General features: G+C 37.4%; 1 protein-coding gene across 5 annotated transcripts in view; it reads right to left on the bottom strand.

Annotated features, from left to right (window-relative positions):
- The window catches only part of crim1 (cysteine rich transmembrane BMP regulator 1 (chordin-like)), a 619,278-nt gene that overhangs the window by 190,782 nt on the left and 404,746 nt on the right, over positions 1-23,750 (bottom strand). For all 5 annotated transcript variants that reach the window (XM_069179104.1, XM_069179116.1, XM_069179125.1 and 2 more), the window contains exon 8: positions 7,937-8,065. In XM_069179104.1, the coding sequence (XP_069035205.1) occupies positions 7,937-8,065 (129 nt within the window). The remainder of the gene's footprint in view (positions 1-7,936; positions 8,066-23,750) is intronic.

Here is a 23,750-nt window from a genome sequence, read left to right as displayed (position 1 = left end):
ATTTTAAAAATCTTTTTTTTTTTCTAGATTTCTAGATTTATGTCTTTATTTAGTAGTTTCATTAGTGACAAAGGCTAAACTTTCTTGGAAAAATGTCTTTTATGTAAACTATGTTTGCTATTAATTCATTCAGGGCTAAAATATGTTCATTGTCTTCCAATGAAAGAAGGGTTCCTTTCGCCGTAGTTGGGTTGAAATTAGAAGCTTGCCACGCCCGGATTGTTACACCAATGCATTAGCGTGTTAAAGCGATTTCATTGAAGAGCCTAGCTTTCTTAACTAGTAAGTACTATACTTACTGGGTTTTTTTTTTGGGGGGGGAGCTGTCTTTCGCTGGAAATCTCGCCACCTTCTACTTTGAAAATACCTGTGAAGCCGGTTTAATTCGTCACAGCCAGCACTCCTGCAGAGAGGGGGGTTGTACTTGCAGTGTATACAGTAGATGGGAAAGCCAGAGCCGACCTCTACGCCGCCCACGTGCTATGCTTTTCGTTAATGTCTAAGCCGGAACACATCGTTATATCTCATTTTGTATTTCTTTAAAAAAAATCGTTTGCCCGGCCTAACAGTATTGTTGTTATTGTTTTTAACCTGTAAAGCGCTTTGAGGAGCCACCTTTAAAGGCGCCATATACAATAAAGTTAATTATTATTACTATTGTTAATTTGCTGGACAGAGAGGTGAACATTATTACACAGAAGACAAAGATAGCGATTTACGTTGCATTGTGCATTGTGCTGCTGTAATACAGTTTTAAATAATAAAAAGTCTAAACAGTATCAGCTTTACGGGTTTTAAATAAAGGCGACTTAAACACGATTTAAATCAATATAAATGTTTATATTGTAATGCCTAGGTGACTATTCATTGTTATTAAAATGACTTAAATTCGATCATGTTGTGATATTTAGAAATATCAATTTGTTTTGTGCGATTTAGGTTTTAATTAATCTCTAACTCAGGAAACGTTTCATTTTTTCAAAGAAAAAATTCATTGCTCTAGTGGGATTCGATCACAGACCACATGACATAAGAGTCAGGAACCTAACCCTCAGTGCCACCAGTGCAGTCTCTTACAGAGTGCTGAAAAAGCACTACAGAAACATTATCAACAGACAATGTACAGCCTGTACTATACTTGTGTTGCGGTACATGAATATAATTATATCATTATTAATTTGTTTAGATACGCGATTCCATATTATATTCCCTTTTAATCAAATTCTAAAAGTTTGCTTGTTGACTCCGGTATCACGTTAGTTAAAGACTTCGATGCTTAATGTTTAGGGAGAAATGGAATACTGGTGTGTATGTTTTCTTTAAAGTACCAAGATCAGCCATATACTGTATGTTTCAAAAATTCAAAAATTCCAAGTTCCAAAATTAATATCGTTTATGGCCTTCACACGCGTTACAGTATGCTCCTATTCTTTTTATGCTCAGGTACTAAGGTTCCCTTCAGTGGTAAAATTCCATATAAATATTCAATACTTAAACGGGCACAGTTAAGACATTAAATATACATATACATACTGTATACAGTACAATTTGCATACGGTAATATGTTTATGTTCCTAAATCAATCTCTTTTATGAGCATGTGAAAGGCATGGTGAATCGATTCTCATAAATTACTGTACTTTGCATGATTGGAAACAATTGCGTGATTGCGAAATGCTGAGGTGTTACTTTTACAAAGACGGTCAATGACAAAAAGAATGTGGACCAGGGCAATACTTTGTTTACAGCTTGTCCAAGGTCATTTATTATTAATACTATTAGTAATATCTTCGTTAAAGACTTTGATGGCGACAGCTCAAACATGAGAGGTTGAGCTTTATTAGCTCCACCTTGCGGAAATTCCAGATACTATTATTTTAATTGCGGTATTATAGGAGAATTTACAGTAACTCGCGGTAGACCGCGTAAAGCGCACCGCAAAATAATGCGGTATCGCCCGTGCATTTTAAATGGCTGCATCTGTAGATGAAACTTTTCTAAAATGTATAACGTAACAAAATTAAAGATGATAAAAATCTGCGGAATTCACAGACGCCAGTGGAACGAACAATTCTCCCAGATATCCAACTGTTGCCCATCACTTAAGAGAAAGGGGGGGGGGTGGTTGTACTTGCAGTGCATCGGTATAGATGGGAAAGCCAGAGCTGACCGCTACGCTGCCCTTGTGTTTGGCGTGCTTATCATTCTCAGTGCATAACAAGGAAGATTATTAAACATAAACATAATCTCATAGTTAAATAAGTGGTTAAATAAGTCTAAGTCAAGTCTAGCCATGTGTGAGTCTAGTCTCACAGAGCTTCAACAACAGATGATAACTTGTGAGTTAGATTAAGAATGAATAAAAGAATTTCATTGAAAACGCGTTCGAGTTTGTTTGGGTGCTGACAAAGTAAAAAACAATTACTTTTTGACAATGAAGAACTGTGTTTGTGTCTCTAAAATGTATTTTTAAATACATTTTAGCAAAGTAATGTACCATAAAAGTATTGTGAGACATATTTGGGTTAACATGCTCAGTATTCAGTGTGTGGTAAATTGTTTGGTGTGAGTGAAGTTTTATTTAACCTTTGACCCAGGGAAAAGTGAGGTGTGGATGGCTGAGGAGAGAATGCAGGCTCACGCTGTGTCCGTTATTTTATTTTTTTCTGGTTTGTTCGAATATTTTTTGTTTTTGTTTTATCAATAAAGTTTGATAATCAGCCAGTGAAAACTCTGTTGTCCTTCACATGAATGCCTGAAGCATTGTACCAAACCCAGGATTTTACAGTTTTTTTTCTTTTAAATACCAATAACAGCAACATACATTTTACATAATATGTTGATGTTCCAAAATTAATATCGTTTATGACCTTTATGACCTTCGTTATGCTTTTCATTAATGTCTAAGCCGGAACATATCATTATATCTCATTTTGTACTTCTTAAAAAAAATCGTTTGCCCAGCCTAACAGTGTTGTTGTTATTGTTTTTATCCTGTAAAGTGCTTTGAGGAGCCTTTATCAATGGGTTGTAATTTAAAAAAAGTCAAAAACTGCACTCAAAATGCAATTTAGAGCTTTCTGGCAAGAGGAGACACCCGAATTAATAATGTAACATGCCACTGTTTGAGCATGAATAAGGTTATACTGCTATTTCCTTAGATACGTGATTCCATTTTTTTTTGAATCCCCGGCGGAACCGGGCATCCATAAGAATCAGAGCTTTTATATAGCGCCTTTAAAGGTGGCTACTTAAAACGCTTTACAGGATAAAAACAACAATAACAACAACAACAACAATATTGTATTTCATTGCACTTTGACAGATCGTCCTTAAATCAATTTTTGATTTAAAGTTTGACAGTAACCCTAACTTTAACCCTATTTTATTTTTTCAAAGAAATATTTGTTTAAAAAAAGTCATGGTTACAGCTGGATTTGAACACCCAACATGTGATGTATAAGTAGGGAACCTAACCCACAGCCCCACTGGCAAGGTCACATGTGGAGTGTTGAAAAAGCCCTACAGAAACAGTATCAACAGACATTGTATAGCGTGTACTATTCTTGTGTTGCAGTACATGAATGTAATTATATCGTTATTAATTTCTTTAGATACACGATTCCATATTATATCCCTTTTAATCAAATTCTAAAAGTATGCTTGTTGACTCCGGAATCACATTAGTTAAAGACTTCGATGCTTAAAATGTTTAGGGAGAAATGGAATACTGGTGTGTATTTTTTCTTTAAAGTACCGAGACCAGCCATATACTGTATGTTTATGTTCCGAAATTAATATCGTTTATGGCCTTCACACACGTTACAGTATGCTCCTATTCTTTTTATGCTCAGCTACTAAGATTCCCCTTCAGTGGTAAAATTCCATTAAAATATTCAATACTAAAATGGGCACAGTAAAGACATTTAAATCTTTCTACGACGGACCAACACACCACGTTGACCTGTCGGTCAAGAAATCACGTACCGCAGTATTTTGCGTCACGATGCGCGAGGCCGTAGCCAATAACCCGCAGTACGTGTCTGTGCCGCGTACTTTGAATGGCTGCATCTGTATCTATAGTGATGGGACCACAGTGGAGAGGGTCAGCATTTTTAAATTCCTGGGAGTTAACACCACGGAGGACTTAACCTTGACCCCCACACCAACATTGTGGTCAAAACAGAACAACAGCGCCTATTCTTTCACAGCAGGCCAAAGACGTTTGGTATACCATCACATATCCAGGCCAACTTCTACATATGCACTATTGAGAGCATCCTGACAGGTTGCAGCACTCCCTGGTATGGGAACTGCTCCGCCTGGGATCACAAAGTACTGCAGGGGGTGGTGAAGTCAGCGCAGCTCATTACCGGCTGTGAGCTACAAAACATCCAGGATATCTACTCAGCTAGATGTCTTAAGAAGTCCAGGTCCATTCTCAAGGACCCCAGTCATAAACATACAGTTTTCATTGTATTCAGCATACTGCACTACTTGGACATAATATATTGCATACACCATGAACATATAGCAGCTCTATTCATATTGAGTTTTGTCTGAGTTTATTTTATTCAATTTCTATTATCATCTGTTATTATGTAACCTTATTTTGTAACTTTAATTTTGTGATTCCCCCTGGTGAGATCGTAGAAAATATATTTTATTGCAAGCAACTTCTGCTGCATGCTGTATTGTTGTGCATTTGATAAATAAACTCTGATTTGATTTGATTTTGATTTGAGATGCAGCCATCTTTTAATACACATCAAAATTTGTGCTAGCGGAAAGCACACTGCTCTATACTACAGTTTTGTCTGGCAGGCCACTTTCAGCTATTTTCTGCTCAAAATAGGTTAAGTGGCACTTGTTTTGTCTTGATGTTACTGAAATGGTAACTTCATTTAATCTTTTTTATGAGAGGAGGAGGCTTGAAGTTCAGCAATACATACAATTTACAGTGCTTAAGGCATTTTATTAATGGAATGTAAATAATTTCTTTCAACTTGAAATCTTTTAATTATCATTTAACAAAGCTTACTCACCAGTTAGTTTTATATCTGAAACCATCATTAAACAAAGCAGGCGCTTATTGTACTTCCTAATGCCATTACACGTGGAAAGATTATACATTTTAATAGCTTTTAATTTTTATACATTTTAGAAAAGTTTCATCTTTACAAAACTTTGTTCAAATATACATTAAATCTGATTCAGATTTATCAGAAAATAAGTAAAATACAAACTTATACAATAAAAAAGAAGGTAAAATATAATTTAAAATTAAGACAGGATTAACTTTTTTCTGTCTGTATTTCTCCCTTCTCTCTCTCACCTGCTGCGATTTAGACATAGAATTATTAAAAATGGGAAGAAGTCAGACAGCCAGAGGGAAGGGGGATGGGGTAGTCTTCCCACCCCTATGACTTAAGTGCCAAAGGCTTAAGCAGCATACAGAGCCGAGAAAGTTTGATGCTGTCCTCTACGCTTTAAAGGTACCCTCCTAATGGAAGAATTTTCACTTTGAACGTTTGCCCACCCACTAACATGCAGACACAAACTGAATAACAATACAAAATTTATTTGCAAGAACAGCAATTACTGACGGTTAAAAAATGTACTTGTACTACTTGTAGTAGGTAGGTAGGTCGGTCCCCTTTTCAGGTCATAAAGGTCCATGGGGAATGCGGAGCAAGGACCACCATTTTTTTTAACCATCCAACACTAAAAGTGGAGGTGATGTGGTCAGCATCACGCTTCAGCTTGCCTATTACCCCCAGAAGGATTAACCCCAGGTACTCATGTGGAGAGCAGGCTGAGTGGACCTGGGAGCCATCTGGAAGGAATTAGAGCAAGCTACATCACTTTCCCCTACCTCAGATTGAACCAAGGACCTTCCAGTCAGAAACATGATCCCTTTGCTGTCTGAGCTAGCACAGCTCCAAGATCATAGTAATACACTATTATATAAAAACTAAAACTCTATGGGCACTACACTGCGAGGGACGCTGCTCACTAATCCCATTTCCCAAAACCTTCACAGGGGCAACAGGGCTAATTCACAGCTGGATACAATTTTATCTTACCTTGTGAAACTAAAAATCCAGACATTTGTCAACATATTTACTAAAATTATCCAACTCAGTAATCTCACTGTGTGCCCCGGTGCTCACTCAGTTTTCACACTTCAAGTATAATAGCACGCTGGGCAAACGTTCAAGGTCAAATTCTTCCATGAGGGGGGTACCTTTAAAGCAGAGATGACGCTACCCAAAATCTTGTGGCGCGCCCTCTCTTTAAAGCCCTGTACATACAAAGACAGTACATACAGTAGTAATTCAAACTGAATTAAAAACTACACATCCCAGTTAACATGACAGTGCTTGTGATCTTTGCATTTAACCTACGAAACTGGGTGAAAAATCAATCACATGATGTTGGGGCAGAGTTTTGAAAGCTTAACCTATCAGCAAACTGTCAGTAACACGAATGTGTATGTCGCTTAAGCCACTTCTATTTGGCTTTTTAGTTAATGAGGTGGGAAGGCAGGAAGCCTTCCGTCTGGGTGGCTGACTTGTCTCCATCTTTAACCATTCCATTTCCAATTCGCAGTAGCGAGAGACACACGAAAAAGTTATCCCAGCTACAATACAAATATATTTTTGTGGTAAGGAGGAGAAAAACATCAGTATTTACTGCTACTAATCAGTGTAAATCTGATTCTAAATCTAAAGTTAAAATCTTGATAAACAAAGCAATGTACAGATGCAGTCATTCAAAACAAGTGGGGTATGCTGCGGCATAACACGGTGGGCATGTCGCATCAAAACGCGATATAACGCATCATTCTACGTCATACCGCAAATTACCATATGCAAATTACCATATGCAATTATGGTATTCAATCTTTATTAAATTAACTGAGCAATCTTGCTTTCATAAAACATACCAACTTTTTAATGTAAGATGATAAACATGCTGTAATACACAGTTTACATTTAAAAGTCTAAAGAGTATACAACTTAAATTCAACTCAATTGAATAAAGATTGTCCCTCAGCAGTGATCAAGACTCGAAACCGGCATTTTCTGGTGACAGCTTAAATGCTGTACAGGAGAGGTAAAGCTTTATTAGCTCCTCCTGGCGGTTTTACAAGGTGATTCTGGATACTATTAACATAATCTAATTTGCATATGGTAATTTGTTGTATGATGTAGAATGATGCGACATGCCCACCACGTTATACCGCAGCATACCGCGCTTGTTTTGAATGGCTGCATCTGTATGGATACTGATGTGCAAGACGGCTCCTGATGAGACACTATGGCACATTGCCAGGGCATGCTCTGTTTGGCTTTTTAAATTGTATTTTAGCTTAGTGTTTTTTTTTATATTTGTGACAGATTGTACATTCCAGGGTTGTTGTAGCAGTGCATGCTGTGAAATACTAAAGAAGTTGTAGGTTATAGTTCATGTTTAAACTAGGAGACTCCGAGTGCTTACTGTGAATACTTATTACTCCACTCAGAAAGAAGCTGCAGCTTTCTCACTATAGGAAAAATGTAAACCAAAACAAACCTAAACCTTTCATCATACTGTACACTCAATACCTAACCTAAATAATGAATTAAATATTTAAGTACTGCTAGTGACTGAAAGCACTTCATAATTATATTCCATCTTAACCAACAACACCTAGAGCTAAGTATGTTTAATCCAAGGGATAAGTACAAAATAAGATACAATGCAGAGGATTTTATATAAATTACATCTTTTGCTAGAATGAAAGTACCTGTTTCATGTCTCTATTAGTAAAAAAACACCATTCCTCTAGCAGTAATGTTATTAATATTATTATTATTTTTTAAAAAAGCAGAATAAAAGGGCGATGATGAAAGTGGACTCACTAGACTCATCTACAACTATGGCACACTTACTTGTTTTGCACTGACACAAACGGCAGGCCTTCTGGTCAAGTCTAAAGCCATATATGCAATCCTTTTCTGTAAGAGTGCAGTTCTCCAAGAGCCTGCAGGATGGAGGCCCAATTGTTATATATGTTGGTTCTGTAAAACAGGAAGTTTTGAATAACTTGGTGAGTGGGGAAGTGCATTCAGCTGCAGTTTATATCTCAATTGCTCCTGAAAACACCTGTAGCTTAAATAAAGTACCCTGGACTTATGGATACAGACACTCAGACTACGTCATTTCTTCCAAATGCATTACCTGTAATACAGCGAGTTATGTTATGCAATTCACTGGCTATAAACAATAGATGAGTTGCACCTGTGGTGCATTAGATGTGTAAGGAAACCGGCTCAGGGACGCCAAATATGTAATGTAGTGGCTCTCTGAAGGCACCAGTTCTGTAGGGTTTGGGCATTTACTGGGACAATTATTAATTGTAGCAGTAAATCACAAAGTTGATTCTTTTGATGGCTTTAGAATCCAACCATTCGACGTAACTCAAACAACGCGCACACACAGGTACTAATACACGAGGATACATTTATTAATACATAGAATATGCATGTAAACCTAACATATCTTATCGAGAGGGTTATCAGAATACAAAAGGTTTATATTGAATCAGTTACAAAGTGTTACACATATCAAGAGGACATACGTTCAGTATATCATTCATTAAGACCGTTTTATAAATTAACTTGCTTATAACTTCTACATTAGATACTCAAACAAGTACATAGCTCTTAGGAATTAAATTGATATCAACTGGTTTGGATAACAATTGAATTCTCGAGCTGTAATGCAGTGAAGTTGAATACTCATCCAATCTCTGGGGATTCAGATCTCCTGCGGGCACAAAGAAACAATTGCAGGCTTGTTGCTGTCCAATCCGCGATCTCTGGCTCCGTGCCAGGCTGTGCTGTGCGGTTCGCGACGGTGCGCTGCTGATTCACACTGTTGGCTATAACTAGCAAAGTTTGTGCACAGGAGAAAAGATGACTGTGGGTCCCAGCAAGTCAGGAAGAGGACCGGTTCATTCCTGATGAAGAGCTAGTTCTGAATAGTGATTCAGCTGTCCACAGTTCCGACCTGTTCACGAGGCCTGCTGCTGGTGCTAACCTCGGGTGGATCCTCTGGTTATTCTCTGGCAACCTCCGCTCTAGACTCTTAGATCAAAGGAAGTTCTGGCACTCGGACACACTGGCCGTTCCGTGGTTGTCCGGGCTGGGTCTCAGGATGGTCAGGAGGCGCGCTGCGAGAATGTCCTGCCCTTGGGAGCCTTCTGCTCCTGGGCCGTCCTGCCCTGGAATTCTCCTTTGAATTCCCCTTAGAACAGTCCACAGAATCCTCTCCAGATTCTTACTGAATCTTCCTGAATCTGAATCTTACTGAATCTCACAGGCTCTCTGTGTTGCCTGTTTTTACCTGGAGGAACTTCAACTCATTGATTGGTTGAAAGTTCCATGGGCATCAGAGTCCCACGTGGGTTACTCGGCCCTACCAGTCCCTGATTGGTTGATCAAGGTGAGATATGAGTCACTTACTCCTGACACTTAGGAATGCAGTCCAGATGTCCAACTGGCACTCCCTAGACAGATAGGTGCCAATGGATGACCATTGATCATGATAGCCAGGCTTAGCTAAGTGCATCCGCCTTTGGGAGCTGTCCTAGAACCTTAAATCACCCTGCATGAATCCTCTCTCTGTGGCTGCACCACAGAGATGAAAAGAGAAATGGGGCCTTATTTGGGAAAGCTCAGAAACACTTAATTCTTTCTTATTATTAAGCCTTGCCGCTACAGATGTTAGTAATGATTGTTTAATTTAATGTATCTCTACTGCATGTTTAAGTCTGTTTAATGTGGCATATAGATATGAAATGTTACAACTTAAGGGAAATTTTAGTAGCTAAAAATAAAAACAACAGTATAAAATATATACATAATGTACATACAGTTGCATACAGTAGATGGTAGTGGTAGCTAAATATAAAAAATAAAAAACACAACAGTATTCCACTTTCAACATTTTATGCATCAGAATCTTTAACTTGGTAATTTAGGTGATTATTTTGGAAAATTGGAAAATTCGATTAATAAGGCAGAATTAAGTGTTTCTAAGCTTCCCAAATGCGGCCCCATTTCTCTGTTCATCTCTGTGGTGCAGCCACAGAGAGACTATTCATGCAGGGTTATTAAAGGTTCCTGATAAGGACAGCTCCCAAAGGGGGATGCACTTAGCTAAGCCTGGCTATCATGATCAATGGTCATCCATTGGCGCCTATCTGTCTAGGGAGTGCCAGTTGGACATCTGGACTGCATTCCTAAGTGTCAGGAGTAAGTGACTCATATCTCACCTTGATCAACCAATCAGAGACTGGTAGGGCCGAGTAACCCACGTGGGACTCTGATGCCCATGGAACTTTCAACCAATCAATGAGCTGAAGTTCCTCCAGGTAAAAACAGGCAACACAGAGAGCCTGTGAGATTCAAAAGGGTGAGATTCAGTAAGATTCTGGAGAGGATTCTGTGGACTAATCTAAAGGGAATTCAAAGGAGAATTCCAGGGCAGGACGGCCCAGGAGCAGAAGGCTCCCAAGGGCAGGACATTCTCGCAGCGCGCCTCCTGACCATCCTGAGACCCAGCCCGGACAACCACGGAACGGCCATTGTGTCCGAGTGCCAGAACTTTCCTTTGATCTAAGAGTCTAGAGCTAAGGTTGCCAGAGAATAACCAGAGGATCCACCCGAGGTTAGCACCAGCAGCAGGCCTCGTGAACAGGTCAGAACTGTGGACAGCTGAATCACTATTCAGAACTAGCTCTTCATCAGGAACGAACCGGTCCTCTTCCTGACTTGCTGGGACCCACAGTCATCTTTTCTCCTGTGCACAAACTTTGCTAGTTAAAGCCAACACTAACTAGCCGGTCAGCAGCATCTGCAGCACACCGTCGCAAGCCGCAGAGCACAGCCTGGCACCGAGCCAGAGAGTGCGGATTGGACAGCAACAAGCCTGCAACTGTTTCTTTGTGCCCGCAGGAGATCTGAATCCCCAAAGATTGGATGAGTATTCAACTTCAATGCATTACAGCTCGAGAATTCAATTGTTATCCAAATCAGTTGATATCAATTTAATTCCTAAGAGCTATGTACTTGTTTGAGTATCTAATGTAGAAGTTATAACCAAGTTCATTTATGAAACGGTCTAAATGAATGATATACTGAACCTATGTCCTCTTGATATGTGTAACACTTTGTAACTGATTGAATATATACCTTTTCTATTCTGATAACCCTCTCGATAAGATATGTTAGGTTTACATGCATATTCTATGTATTAATAAATGTATCCTCGTGTATTAGTACCTGTGTGTGCGCGTTGTTTGAGTTACGTCGCATGGTTGGATTCTAAAGCTGCACCACAGAGATGAACAGAGATGGGACCATTTGGGAAGGCTCAGAACACTTAATTCTTTCTTAATAATTAGCCTCGCCGCTACAGTCTGTTGATACTTTTTCTGTAGGGCTTTTTCAACACTCCTCATGTGACCTTGCTAGTGGCGCTGTGGGTAAGGTTCTCGACTTATACATCATACGCTGGGTGTTTGAATCCAGTTGGAGCCATGGCTTTTTTTTTAACAAACATTTCTTTGAAAAAATAAAATAGCGTTAGTGTTAGGGTTACTTTCAAACTTTAAATCAACAATTGATTTAAGGACGATCTGTCAAAGTGAAATGAAATACAATATTGTTGTTGCTGTTGTTGTTTTTATCCTGTAAAACCTTTTGAGAAGCCACCTTTAAAGGCGCTATATAAAAGCGCTGATTCTTATGGAATATGTTTCTTTCTTCTTTTTTTCAGCATGGAATAAACCTATTACTTGATTCTTATGGATGCCTGGTTCCGCCAGGGATAAAAAAAAAAACCCATGGAATTGCGTATCTAAGGAAAAAGCAGTATAACCTTATTCATGCACAAACAGTGGCATGTTATATTATTAATTTGGGTGTCTCCTCTTGCCAGAAAGCTCTAAATTGCATTTTTTAATTACAAATTACAATTAAATAAAGCTGATACTGTTTAGACTTTTAATTATTTTAAACTGTATTACAGCAGCACAATGCACAATGCAACGTAAATCGCTTTCTTTGTCTTCTGCGTAATAATGTTCACCTCTCTGTCCAGCAAATTAACAGTAGAAATATTAATTAACTTTAATGTATATAGCGCCTTTAAATGTGGCTCCTCAAAGCGCTTTACAGGATAAAAACAATAACAACAATACTGTTAGTCAGGGCAAACGATTTTTTTTTTGAAAGAAATAAAAAATGAGATATAATGATGTGTTCCAGCTTAGACATTAACGAAGAGCAGAACGAAGGTCATAAAGGTCATAAGCAATATTAATTTTGGAACATCATTATGTAAACTGTATGTTGCTGTTATTGGTATTTTAAAGACAAAATACTGTAAAATCCTGGGTTCGGTAAAATGTTTCAGGCATTCATGTGAAGGACAACAAAGTTTTCACTGGCCGATTATCAAACTTTATTGATAAAACAAAAACAAGAACTATCCGACCAAACCAGAAAAAAAGAATCAAGAATAACGGAGACACCGCTAGCCTGCATTCTCTCCTCAACCATCCACACCACACTTCTCCTTGGGTCAGAGATTAAATAAAACTTCACTCGCACCAAACAAATTTATATTTCTAAATATCACAACATGATCGAATTTAAGACATTTTAATAACAATGAATAGTCACCTATGCGTTACAATATCAACATTTATATTGATTTAAATAACGTTTTGATTTAAATCAGAAACGCGTGTTTAATTATATGTGTTTTTTGATTCACAATTAGACAAATGCAACATAAGTTGATACCTTTGTCTTCTAAGTATCTTAATAAACTTTCAGCAAAGCTTTCTCCCCATTTAGATTTATTTTTCTTGGGATTTTGGGATCAAACGTGGAAAGATTACATTGTAATCATTTTTCTTTTTTAAATACATTTTTTGAAAAGTGTAATCTATACTAAAAAGCTCTACACCATCTGCTATAAAGATACATATTGTAATACTTTCAGGTTTGGATAGGATGGACACAAGAACTCAGACTTGCGGAGTTAAAGCAAGTTAAAGCCTTTATTTTTCTTCTCCGTCACCACCTGCAAGCCCTGCTCTCCCGTTTGGAACTATTTACAAGGAAAACAGATACCTCCTTAGACTGTAAGTCCAATTCACTGTGGGACAGCCGCACTGGTCAGCGGCCTTCCTAAACCCCGGCCTGACCACTTTCGCTCCTGTCCTGCCCCTCCCCGCGCACCCCAGCTGGGCACCCTTCGGCCTCTGCCTGGGGTGAATGCGCTGCAATATGTTTAGATATTTAGATATTTAGATCTGGCGCGGCACCGAGAGAGCGTCTGCATTAATAACTTAGTTTTTTTAATTAGTCAAGCAATATGAAGCATCTCTTTTTACTTTTAAGTCCTTTAATTATCATTAAGCACAGCTTTCTCACCACTTAGACTACTTTTTAATACCATCCATAGACAAAGCAGAAACTTGTTGTATTTTCGGATGACATACAAGTGGAAAGATTACAGATTTTAATAGTCTTTAATTTTGTTACGTTATACATTTTAGAAACGTTTCATCTATACAAACACCACAAAACTATTCTCGATTTTATTTCTGAATGTTATGTTATACTTACAGTAATTCACTGTTTTAAATACATCTAATTAAGAAAGTTAGGTGTAAGCATAAACTATTAGTAATCAATAATATTGAATTTAGAACTGTAATAAGTTGTTGCACTTTCCCCCGCATCTTGTAAAAATATATTTTCATTGTTCAAATATACATTAAATCTGACTATCATATAATAAGTTAAATACAAAACTAAAGTAAATACAGGGTAACATATAATTCAAAATATTTTGCTAACAATGTTAACTGTTTATAAATAATAAAATGTATTAACTAAGGAGTAGGATGGCACAGTGGTTAGTATGCTTTTTGTTTTGTTAATTTTTCATAAATACAACAGTAGTACCTGATGTCTCAAAAACCGCACTCAAAATGCAATTTAGAGCTTTCTGGCAAGAGGAGACACCCAAATAATGTAACATGCCACTGTTTGTGCATGAATAAGGTTATACTGCTGTTTCCTTAGATACGTGATTCCATGGTTGATTTTTTTTTAATCCCCGGCGGAACCGGGCATCCATAAGAATCAAGTAATAGGTTTATTCAATGCTGAAAAAAAAGAAAGAAACACATTCCATAAGAATCAGAGCAGTTATATAGCGCCATTAAAGGTGGCTTCTCGAAACGCTTTACAGGATAAAAACAACAACAACAACAATATTGTATTTCATTGCACTTTCACAGATCGTCCTTAAATCAATTGTTGATTTAAAGTTTGACAGTAACCCTAACACTAACCCTATTTTATTTTTTCAAAGAAATGTTTGTTAAAAAAAAGTCAAGGGTCCAGCTGGATTCAAACACTCAACAGGGGTTTATAAGTCAGGAACCTAGCCCACAGCGCCACTGGTAAGGTTGTATGATAAATTGAGACAAGGCCTTTGATTCAACATGAGTTTGTTACAAACTCACACAAACCTTTCTATACAGATGTGCTCTCTTTTCTCAGCACTTGAGAAAGTTTCCACTTGAGTCCTCTGAATGGTCACCTTTACTGTGACCTACTGGAGCATTAATTTTACATAATTACTTTCATATTTCTATTAACTTGGGAGAAAAACTGTTTTCAAACCTTTTGTTACTTTTACAACTTTCCTTCGAGATTTAATTATACTAATTCGTCCCAGAATCCCTCTACCTTGTCTAAAAGTTGCTTCCATGTTTCAGAGAAATGGTTCATCTGCAACCTCGGCAAAAAGGTAGTCTTTCCATCAGATACATTTCTTTTATTACTGACAACCACTGCCCATAGGTTGGAGGGTCCTTTTTAAGCCAATTTAGTGTTATTATCTTTTTCGTAGTTACTAATAGGATTTGTAGCAAGTAAGCTTGCTTTGTTGTGTGAATAACCACTGGTTTCACCCCTAGTATTGCCAATATAAGGTCTTTTGACAAATCTATGTCTATAATGTTATTTATAGTATGGTGTACTTATTGCCAGTAATTATCTAATTTAGGACAATGCCAGAAGCAAATATGTGGCTATACTCTCCCTGCATTCCCTCCAACAATGGCTAGTGGCACTAGGATTAATTTTAACCATAATGTTTGGAGTTCTAAAGAATCTGTTTTCTATTTTCCACTGATATTCTCTCTAGGAGGTGGAGTCTATGTGCCTCCATGCATATCTCAGACCAACAATAATCACTTATCTCCTGGTGCATTTCCCATTCCCATTTATTCTTGATATGTTTAGTACTGACTTGTGTCATTTTAGTTAAAGCTGAGTACTGGATTGGTATTGGTTTTCCTATATGTTTTTGCTCCTGGATTTTCATCAAATATTTCTCAATGATTGAGGGAGGTTCCTTCAATTTCAACCAGCTAGGGTGTTTAGACTTTGTCTTTACATTGTCTTAACAATGAGCCAACTTCCAGATTGACTACCGCCCAGATCACCCTGCCCATCTTCTCCCAGCACAGACTTATCTCTTCTCCGAAGGTTTGCTGAGTGTTTCTCCAGTGCTAACACCATTGACACATTTAGACAATTTCCACCTGGAACATTTGTTATATCTCTGCAGCAGAACATAGCAGGAGCCTGGTTCAGGTCTTAAATTGAAGCTAAATCGTTATTCATTTCTTTAGATATGCGATTCCATCTTATATTCCCTATTAATCAAATTCTAAAAGTATGCTTGTTGACTCCGGTATCGAGCGTATTCACAGAAAAGCTTAAAACTACCACTTTTTATACACATGTTATTTCACATGTTAGTTAAAGACTTCGATGCTTAAAATGTTTAGGGAGAAATGGAATACTGGTGTTTATTTTTTCTTTCTCTGGTTGTATAAGTGTCGCAGTTTAGATAATTTTCTTTGTTAGAAATAATGAAACTCTTTGTTATAAGCAAGGGAGTTTTTATGTCCGTTACAGTAAAAGAAAATGCCTGACAAAGTAGGACTTGAACAGATTCCAAGTGCTTGTATAAATGTGCTTAAGAAATGAGCAAAAAAAGTAATTTATTCCTTTATCATATTGGCTAGCTAATGGCCTATCCTCGTTAGTTAGTTCAACAAAATGCTGTGGTGTTTGTCAAATAAAGAAATAAAAGTATTTCCGTTTAAAATGACGGTTAGAAAGAATGTGGACCAGCGTAATACTTTGAATTTACAGCTTGTCCAAAGTCATTCATTATTAATACTATTCGTAATATCTTCGGTAAAGGCTTTGATGCATAAAATATTTCTGCATAATTCAAATATTTATGATAAAGGTAGGTTGTTTACTTTTGCCCAACTGAGCAATCTTGCTTTCATAAAATATACCAACTTTTTAATGACTGATGATTAACATGCTGTAATACACAGTTTAAATTTAAAAGCTCAAATGCTGTACATGAGATTTTAAGCTTTATTGGCTTCTCCTGGCGGTTTTACTAGGTGATTCCAGATACTTTCCGGTATGAAGTCAAATGTTACACAGCGTGATACTGCGTGAAACTGCATTTTGATGCAACACGCCCACCGCGGTGTACAGTGAAATACCCTACGCGTTTTGAATGGCTCCATCTGCAAATAGTAGCTTTTCCTAGTTGTATACAGATGCAGCCATTCAAAGTGAGCGGTACAGACACGTACCGCAGGTAAGATGACACGGGGTACCGCGGTGCGTGATTGGTTGACCGACAGGGGCACTCGTGGTCCGTTGGTCTGTCGTAGAAAGACTTAACGTAAACGTCTTTACTGTGCCCGTTGTAGATATTGAATTTTACCACTGAAGGGAAATCTTAGTAGCTGAGCATAAAAAGAATAGGAGCATACTGTAACGCGTGTGAAGGCCATAAACGATATTAATTTTGGAACATAAACATACAGTATATAGCTGGTCTTGGTACTTTAAAGAAAAAAATACACACCGGTATTCCATTTCTCCCTAAACATTGTAAGCTTCGAAGTCTTTAACTAACGTGATACCGGAGTCAACAAGCGTACTTTTAGAATTTGATTAAAAGGGAATATAATATGGAATCGCGTATCTAAAGAATTTAATAACGGTATGATTATATCCGTGTACTGAGGCAGGGCTGTGTAGGGCTGTTTCGCCTGCCTGTTCATGCGAGTTGTCTTGTAGCCTACTGGTCTAGGTGCGTGACTACCAACTGGCAGGTTGTGTGTTTGAATCCAGCTGGTGTTGGACCTTTCAGTTTTATTTATTTATTTTTTAATCGCGTAACATAAACATATTACCATATGCAAACTGTACTGTATACAATAGGTATATGTATATTTAATGTCTTAACTGTGCCCGTTTAAGTATTGAATATTCATATCTAATTTTACCACTGAAGGGAAATCTTAACAAAAACATACAGTATATGGCTGGTCTCGGTACTTTAAAGAAAAAAATACACACCAGTATTCCATTTCTCCCTAAACATTGTAAGCTTCGAAGTCTTTAACTAACGTGATACCGGAGTCAACAAGCATACTTTTAGAATTTGATTAATAGGGAATATAAGATGGAATCGCGTATCTCAAGAAATTAATAACGATATAATTATATTCAACAATTATATGTCGCAAAAGAACTGCAACGGACATAAAAACTCCTTTGCTTTTAACAGAGCGTTCCATAATTTCTAACTACGAAAATGCCAGGTGAAAGGATTTGTAAACATATTTTGTTAAAGCAAGTCAGTTTTTTCTGCAACACATAAAATACATTTTTCCAAGAAAGTTTAGCCTTTGTCACTAATGAAACCACTAAATAAAGACATAAATATAGAAATCTTAAGAATTGTTTTATTTAATGTTGGTAGCAGGATGAACTGTCAGAGTGTATATTTTGTCGCAAAGTTGCTGCAAGATGTTAACAGTGAAAAAGGTATTTAGAAATGAGTTATTTCAAGATGAAAAAGAAAACATACAAAAAACATGGTTTCATTACGACCAGAATCGGTCTTGAGATATTTTTAACTTGATTTACAGTATTTGAGAGGTATGTCTTAACACTGATACTACAGTGCTTAAGTACTGCTCACGTATATGTTTCTAGGTTTCTATTATACATTTCATACGGTCAAATTACTTTTGAGCAACTAATAAGAAGCACGAAACGGTATGCGTTTTACTTTCGTTTTGTGCTGGGACCCGTGGATTGATTAGAGATATCAAGTACATACAAGTCATTTTTTAAATGTTGTAGTTCGTCTTGAAAAAATGTTACGAGTACATCATCTATCAACAATCACACAGGTTCTGTTTCCATATTGCGGATTTTGGTTAGGTATTATCAAATCCAGTGGCGCTGTTAGTTTACTGAGTCCCATGTCACATGGTCTGTGATTGAAACCTGTAAAACCGGTTTAATTCGTCACAGCCAGCACTCTTCAGGTGTGAGGGTCTTCTGCTCAGAATGAAACGCTAAAATGTTTGTGTATATTCTAATGGTAGTGGGGGCAGGGTGTGTGGGAACAGGTTTGGTTGAAATTGCATTGGAGATCTATGTTCTTCACACCTGAAACATTTTCTCTGAAAGCATTTTCTTCGCAGTTTAACCGATCTTGTTACAGCATGTTACAGTTTACTATTATTAACCATATTAATTTTAAGTGCTTAATGTAAAATCTTGTAAAAATATATTTTCATTGTTCAAATATACATTAAGTCTGACTATCATATAATAAGTTAAATACAAAACTAAAGAAAGAATAGGGATAAATATAATTCAAAATATTTTGCTAACAATGTTAACTGTTTATGAATAATAAAATGTATTAACTAAGGATTAGGATGGCACAGTTGTTAGTATGTTTTTTGTTTTGTTTCTTTTTCATAAATACAACAGTAGTACCTGATGTCTTAGTGGCTTTCAAAATTAAATTATGCATGCAAACCTGTGAACTAGAAAGATAACTAAGATATCCATCCATTATATTCCATAATATCCATGAAATATATGGCGCTGAAATACAGTATGTGTGACGCAGTGGTGGCCTGACACGGTGAGGTGCCCTGGCAGCTGTGTGATGCAGTGGTGGTCGGGTATGTAGAGGTGCACTGGCAGCTGTGTGTTGTGACGCAGTGGTGGCCTGGCACGGTGAGGTGCGCTGGCAGCTGTGTGATGCAGTGGTGGCCTGGCACGGTGAGGTGCGCTGACAGCTGTGTGATGCAGTGGTGGCCTGGTACGATGAGGTGCTCTGGCATATAATGAATATATTCATGTGCATCCAACACACAGTTCAAGGCTAGCAACTACACAAAATCTACACAACTACACATAGCCAGCATATTAAGATGTTTATAATTAGAGGCAATTTGTTTAAATAACTAGGTATGGATACTGATGTGCAAGAGAGGTGGAAAGGCTGTTTCCTTAAGCCAGCACTATAAAATGTTTTATTCTCAGTGAGATGCTGCCATTTCATAGTGGGTTTCTAACACTGTGTATAGTTCCATCCACACAGTGCCTTTAGTTCCATCCATTTCTAATCTCTTTATCCAGTACAGAGGATTTGGAGCCTATCTCAGTAAGCAACGGACACAAGGCAGAATACACCCTGGACATAGCGCCAGTCCATCACGGGACAGACAGACACAAACACACACACACCAGGGCCAGTTTAAATCTAACCTCAGAACCTTTCTTTTCAGAAGACTTAGTGTCTGTATCTGCTTCATTTTCTAATTTTGGTAGCACCTCTAACTGCTTGTCTTTCTTATATGCATTTACTTTGTAATCTGTGGTCCTTTTATCTGTTTTTACATCTACTGTATTCCTTTGAGATGCCACCTTTAATGGTGATATATCAAATAAAGTTTTTTATTATTGTTATAGGGAAACATGATCAGATTTTCCCTGGTTCAGAAAAAAAGATCTAAAGTATACTAAATTGTCACTCTTCTCATTCCCTTTGCTAAATGACTTTTCATACTAATCTGATCAATCTAACTGCCAGTTTTCTGTGCTTTCTCTATCCTGCTAGATTTGCAATTATTCTGAAAATTTTCATCTTGAAATAACTCATTTCTAAATACCATTTTCACTGTTAACATCTTGCAGCAACTCTGCACCAAAATATACACTCTGACAGTTCATCCTGCTACCAACATTAAATAAAACAGATCTTAAGATTTCTATATTTATGTCTTTATTTAGTGGTTTCATTAGTGACAAAGGCTAAACTTTCTTGGGAAAATGTCTTTTATGTGTTGCGGAAAAAACTGACTTGCTTTAACAAAATATGTTTACAAATCCTTTCACATGGCATTTTCGTAGTTAGAAATTATGTAACGCTCTGTTAAAAGCAAGGGAGTTTTTATGCCTGTTGCAGTTCTTTTGCAACATGAATATAATTATATCGTTATTAATTTCTTGAGATACGCGATTCCATCTTATATTCCCTATTAATCAAATTCTAAAAGTATGCTTGTTGACTCCGGTATCGCGTTAGTTAAAGACTTCAATGCTTAAAATGTTTAGGGAGAAATGGAATACTGGTGTGTATGTTTTCTTTAAAGTATCGAGACCAGCCATATACTGTATGTTTAAGTTCCAAAATTAATATCGTTTATGGACTTCACACGCGTTGCAGTATGCTCCTATTCTTTTTATGCTCAGGCACTAAGTAAAAGGAGATGCTTCATATTGCTTGACTAATTTTAAAAACTAAGTTATAAATGCAGACGCTCCCTCGGTGTGCTGCTCTGGTGCGCCGGCTCTTACACAGTGCCTGTCTGCCGTAAGCGTTACAATATACATACCCAACACTGCTTGTACCCTTCTGTCATGCAAATAAAACACCTTGAATTGAATTTAATTGAGGGGAGAGGGGGGGGAATACTTAAGCCAATACTGGCTCAATACCCTCAATGGGCTCTGACGTGCTAATGCTTTGGTTTAACAGTCCAGGTGTGACAGGCTTCCAATGTCAACTCGACTCGATTGGAAGACAATGAACGTATTTTGTGATATTTAGAAATATAAATTTGGTTGGTGCGAGTGAGGTTTTATTTAATCTCTGACCAAGCGAAACGTTTCATTTTTTCAAAGAAATGTTTGTTAAAAAATAAAGTCATAGTTCCATGGGATTCAATCACAGACCATGTGACATGGGAGTCAGGAAACTAACACACAGCGCCACCGGATTTAATAACGCAATAAAAATGCTATAAAATAATGTGACTAGGCACAGAAAAAGTTTACAGCACAGTACAATAATAAATGCTGACCATGACTTTAGAAGCATAAATTACCTTACACTCAATTTAAACACAAGCTGTCTTTCTGTATGAACCTCTAAGCTGGTTCATACAGAAAATGTAGAAATGCATTAGCCTGATTATGATTAAAAAACACATAATTAAATACGCGTTTGCGATTTAAATCAGAACACGATTTAAATCAATATAAATGTTTATGCATTGTAACGCATACTGTCCAGCCTCCATTTCTCTATAAAAATTTACTCTGTTGCACACACACACACAATAGAAGCAGGAACCACTGTCAGAAGGGAAGATATGTTCAGAATATCGCAAATATCGATCATGTTGCGATATTTTGAAATATAAAAGTCAATTGATTGTCCATAATATCGCTATTCTATTTTTTCAGAGAAATGTTTGTTAAAAGAAAAGTCCAGCACCAGCTGGATTCAAACACACAACCTGCCAGTTGGTAGTCACGCACCTAGACCAATAGGCTACAAGACAGCTTGTATGAACAGGCAGGCGAAACAGCCCTACACGGCCCTGTCGCAGTACACGGATATAATCATACCGTTATTAAATTCTTTAGATACGTGATTCCATATTATATTCCCTTTTAATCACATTCTAAAAGTATGCTTGTTGACTCCGGTATCGAGTTAAAGACTTCGAAGCTTAAAATGTTTAGGGAGAAATGGAATACTGGTGTGTATTTTTTTCTTTAAAATACCAAGACCAGCTATATACTGTATGTTTATATTCAAAATTAATATCGTTTATGACCTTCAGATGCGTTATGCTCCTCTTCTTTTTATGCTCAGCTACTAACATTTCCCTTTAGTGGTAAAATTCCATATAAATATTCAAAACTAAGCAGATTAAAATGTGCACAGTAAAGACATTAAATGATTAAATCTTTTCACTACCAACCAATGCACCACGAGTGCCCCTGTCGGTCATTTTGGCCAGCCAATCACTTGCCCTGCGATGCCCTACGGTGCCCTGCGGGTTGGTTACTGCACCGCGGGTTTTTACCGCTCATTTTGAATGGCTGCATCTGTACCAGGGGAAAAATATAACTCACTGGCAGTGAGCCTATATATGTTAGTGCTGGGGAAGTAACTCAGCTGCATTGGCTGCTCCTTTCTCATCGCTGTGGAAAATAACCCTCAGTAGTAGTGTAGATATTTAAATAGTTTCATGGAGGGCTTCTCAGATAGCTTGTCAGATAGTTGGGCATTCAGGTAGATTGCCAGGTGTAAATATATTTGTAAATATATTTTGTTAAAGCAAGTCGGTTTTTCCGCAACACATAAAATACATTTTTCCAAGAAAGTTTAGCCTTTGTCACTAATTAAACCACTAAATAAAGACATAAATATAGAAATCTTAAGATTTTTTTTTTCAATGTTGGTAGCAGGATGAACTGTCAAGTTGAGCTAAGTGTGTATTTTGTTGCAGAGTTGCTGCAAGATGTTAACAGTGAAAAAATGTATTTAGAAATGAGTTATTTCAAGAAGAAAATTTTCAGAATAATTGCAAATTTTGCAGGATAGAGGAAGCACAGAAAAAAGGCAGTTAGATTGATCAGATTAGTATGAAAAGCCATTTAATAATATAATCACATTACTTTATTAACCCTCTACAATTCCTTGTACTAGGAATTATCTTTTCACATACCCCAGCTTGCTCTCTATGAGACACAGACACACAGATAGGGAGAGAGCACAGGGTCTGCCATTGTACAGCACCCCTGGAGCAGTTGGGGTTAAGGGCCTTGCTCAGGAGCCCAACGGAGTAGGATTCCTCTGCCAGCTGCAGGATTTGAACTGGCAACCTTCCAACCACAGGTACAGAGCCACCGCTACGCCCGCAAAGAGGGTATGAGAAGAGTGACAAACTAGTATACTTTTGATCTTTTTTTCTGAACCAGGGAAATTCTGATCATGTTTCTCTATAACAATAATAAAAAAAAACTTTATTTTATATACAGATGCAGCCCTTCAAAATGCACGGGCGATACCGCATTATTTTGCGGTGCCCTTTACACAGTCTACCGTGAGTTACCGGTAAATACCGCTAGTTACCGTAAATTCTCCTATAATACCGCAAGCAAAATAATAGTATCCGCAATTTCTGCAAGGTGGAGCTAAGAAAGCTCAACCTCTCATGTTTGAGCTGTCGCCATCAAAGTCTTTAATGAAGATATTACTAATAGTATTAATAATGATGACCTTGGACAAGCTGTAAACTCAAAGTATTGCCCTGGTCCACATTCTTTTATTCATTGACCGTCTTTGTAAAAGTAACACCACAGCATTTCGCAATCACGCATTTGTTTCCAATCATGCAAAGTACAGTAATTTTTGAGAATTGATTCACCATGCCTTTCACATGCTCATAAAAGAGAT

The sequence above is a fragment of the Lepisosteus oculatus genome, chromosome 2, assembly GCF_040954835.1.
Source record: "Lepisosteus oculatus isolate fLepOcu1 chromosome 2, fLepOcu1.hap2, whole genome shotgun sequence".
Lineage (NCBI taxonomy): Eukaryota > Metazoa > Chordata > Actinopteri > Semionotiformes > Lepisosteidae > Lepisosteus > Lepisosteus oculatus.
The sequence above is the reverse complement of the archived record's forward strand: the minus strand, read 5'-3'. Positions and strand labels throughout refer to the sequence as shown.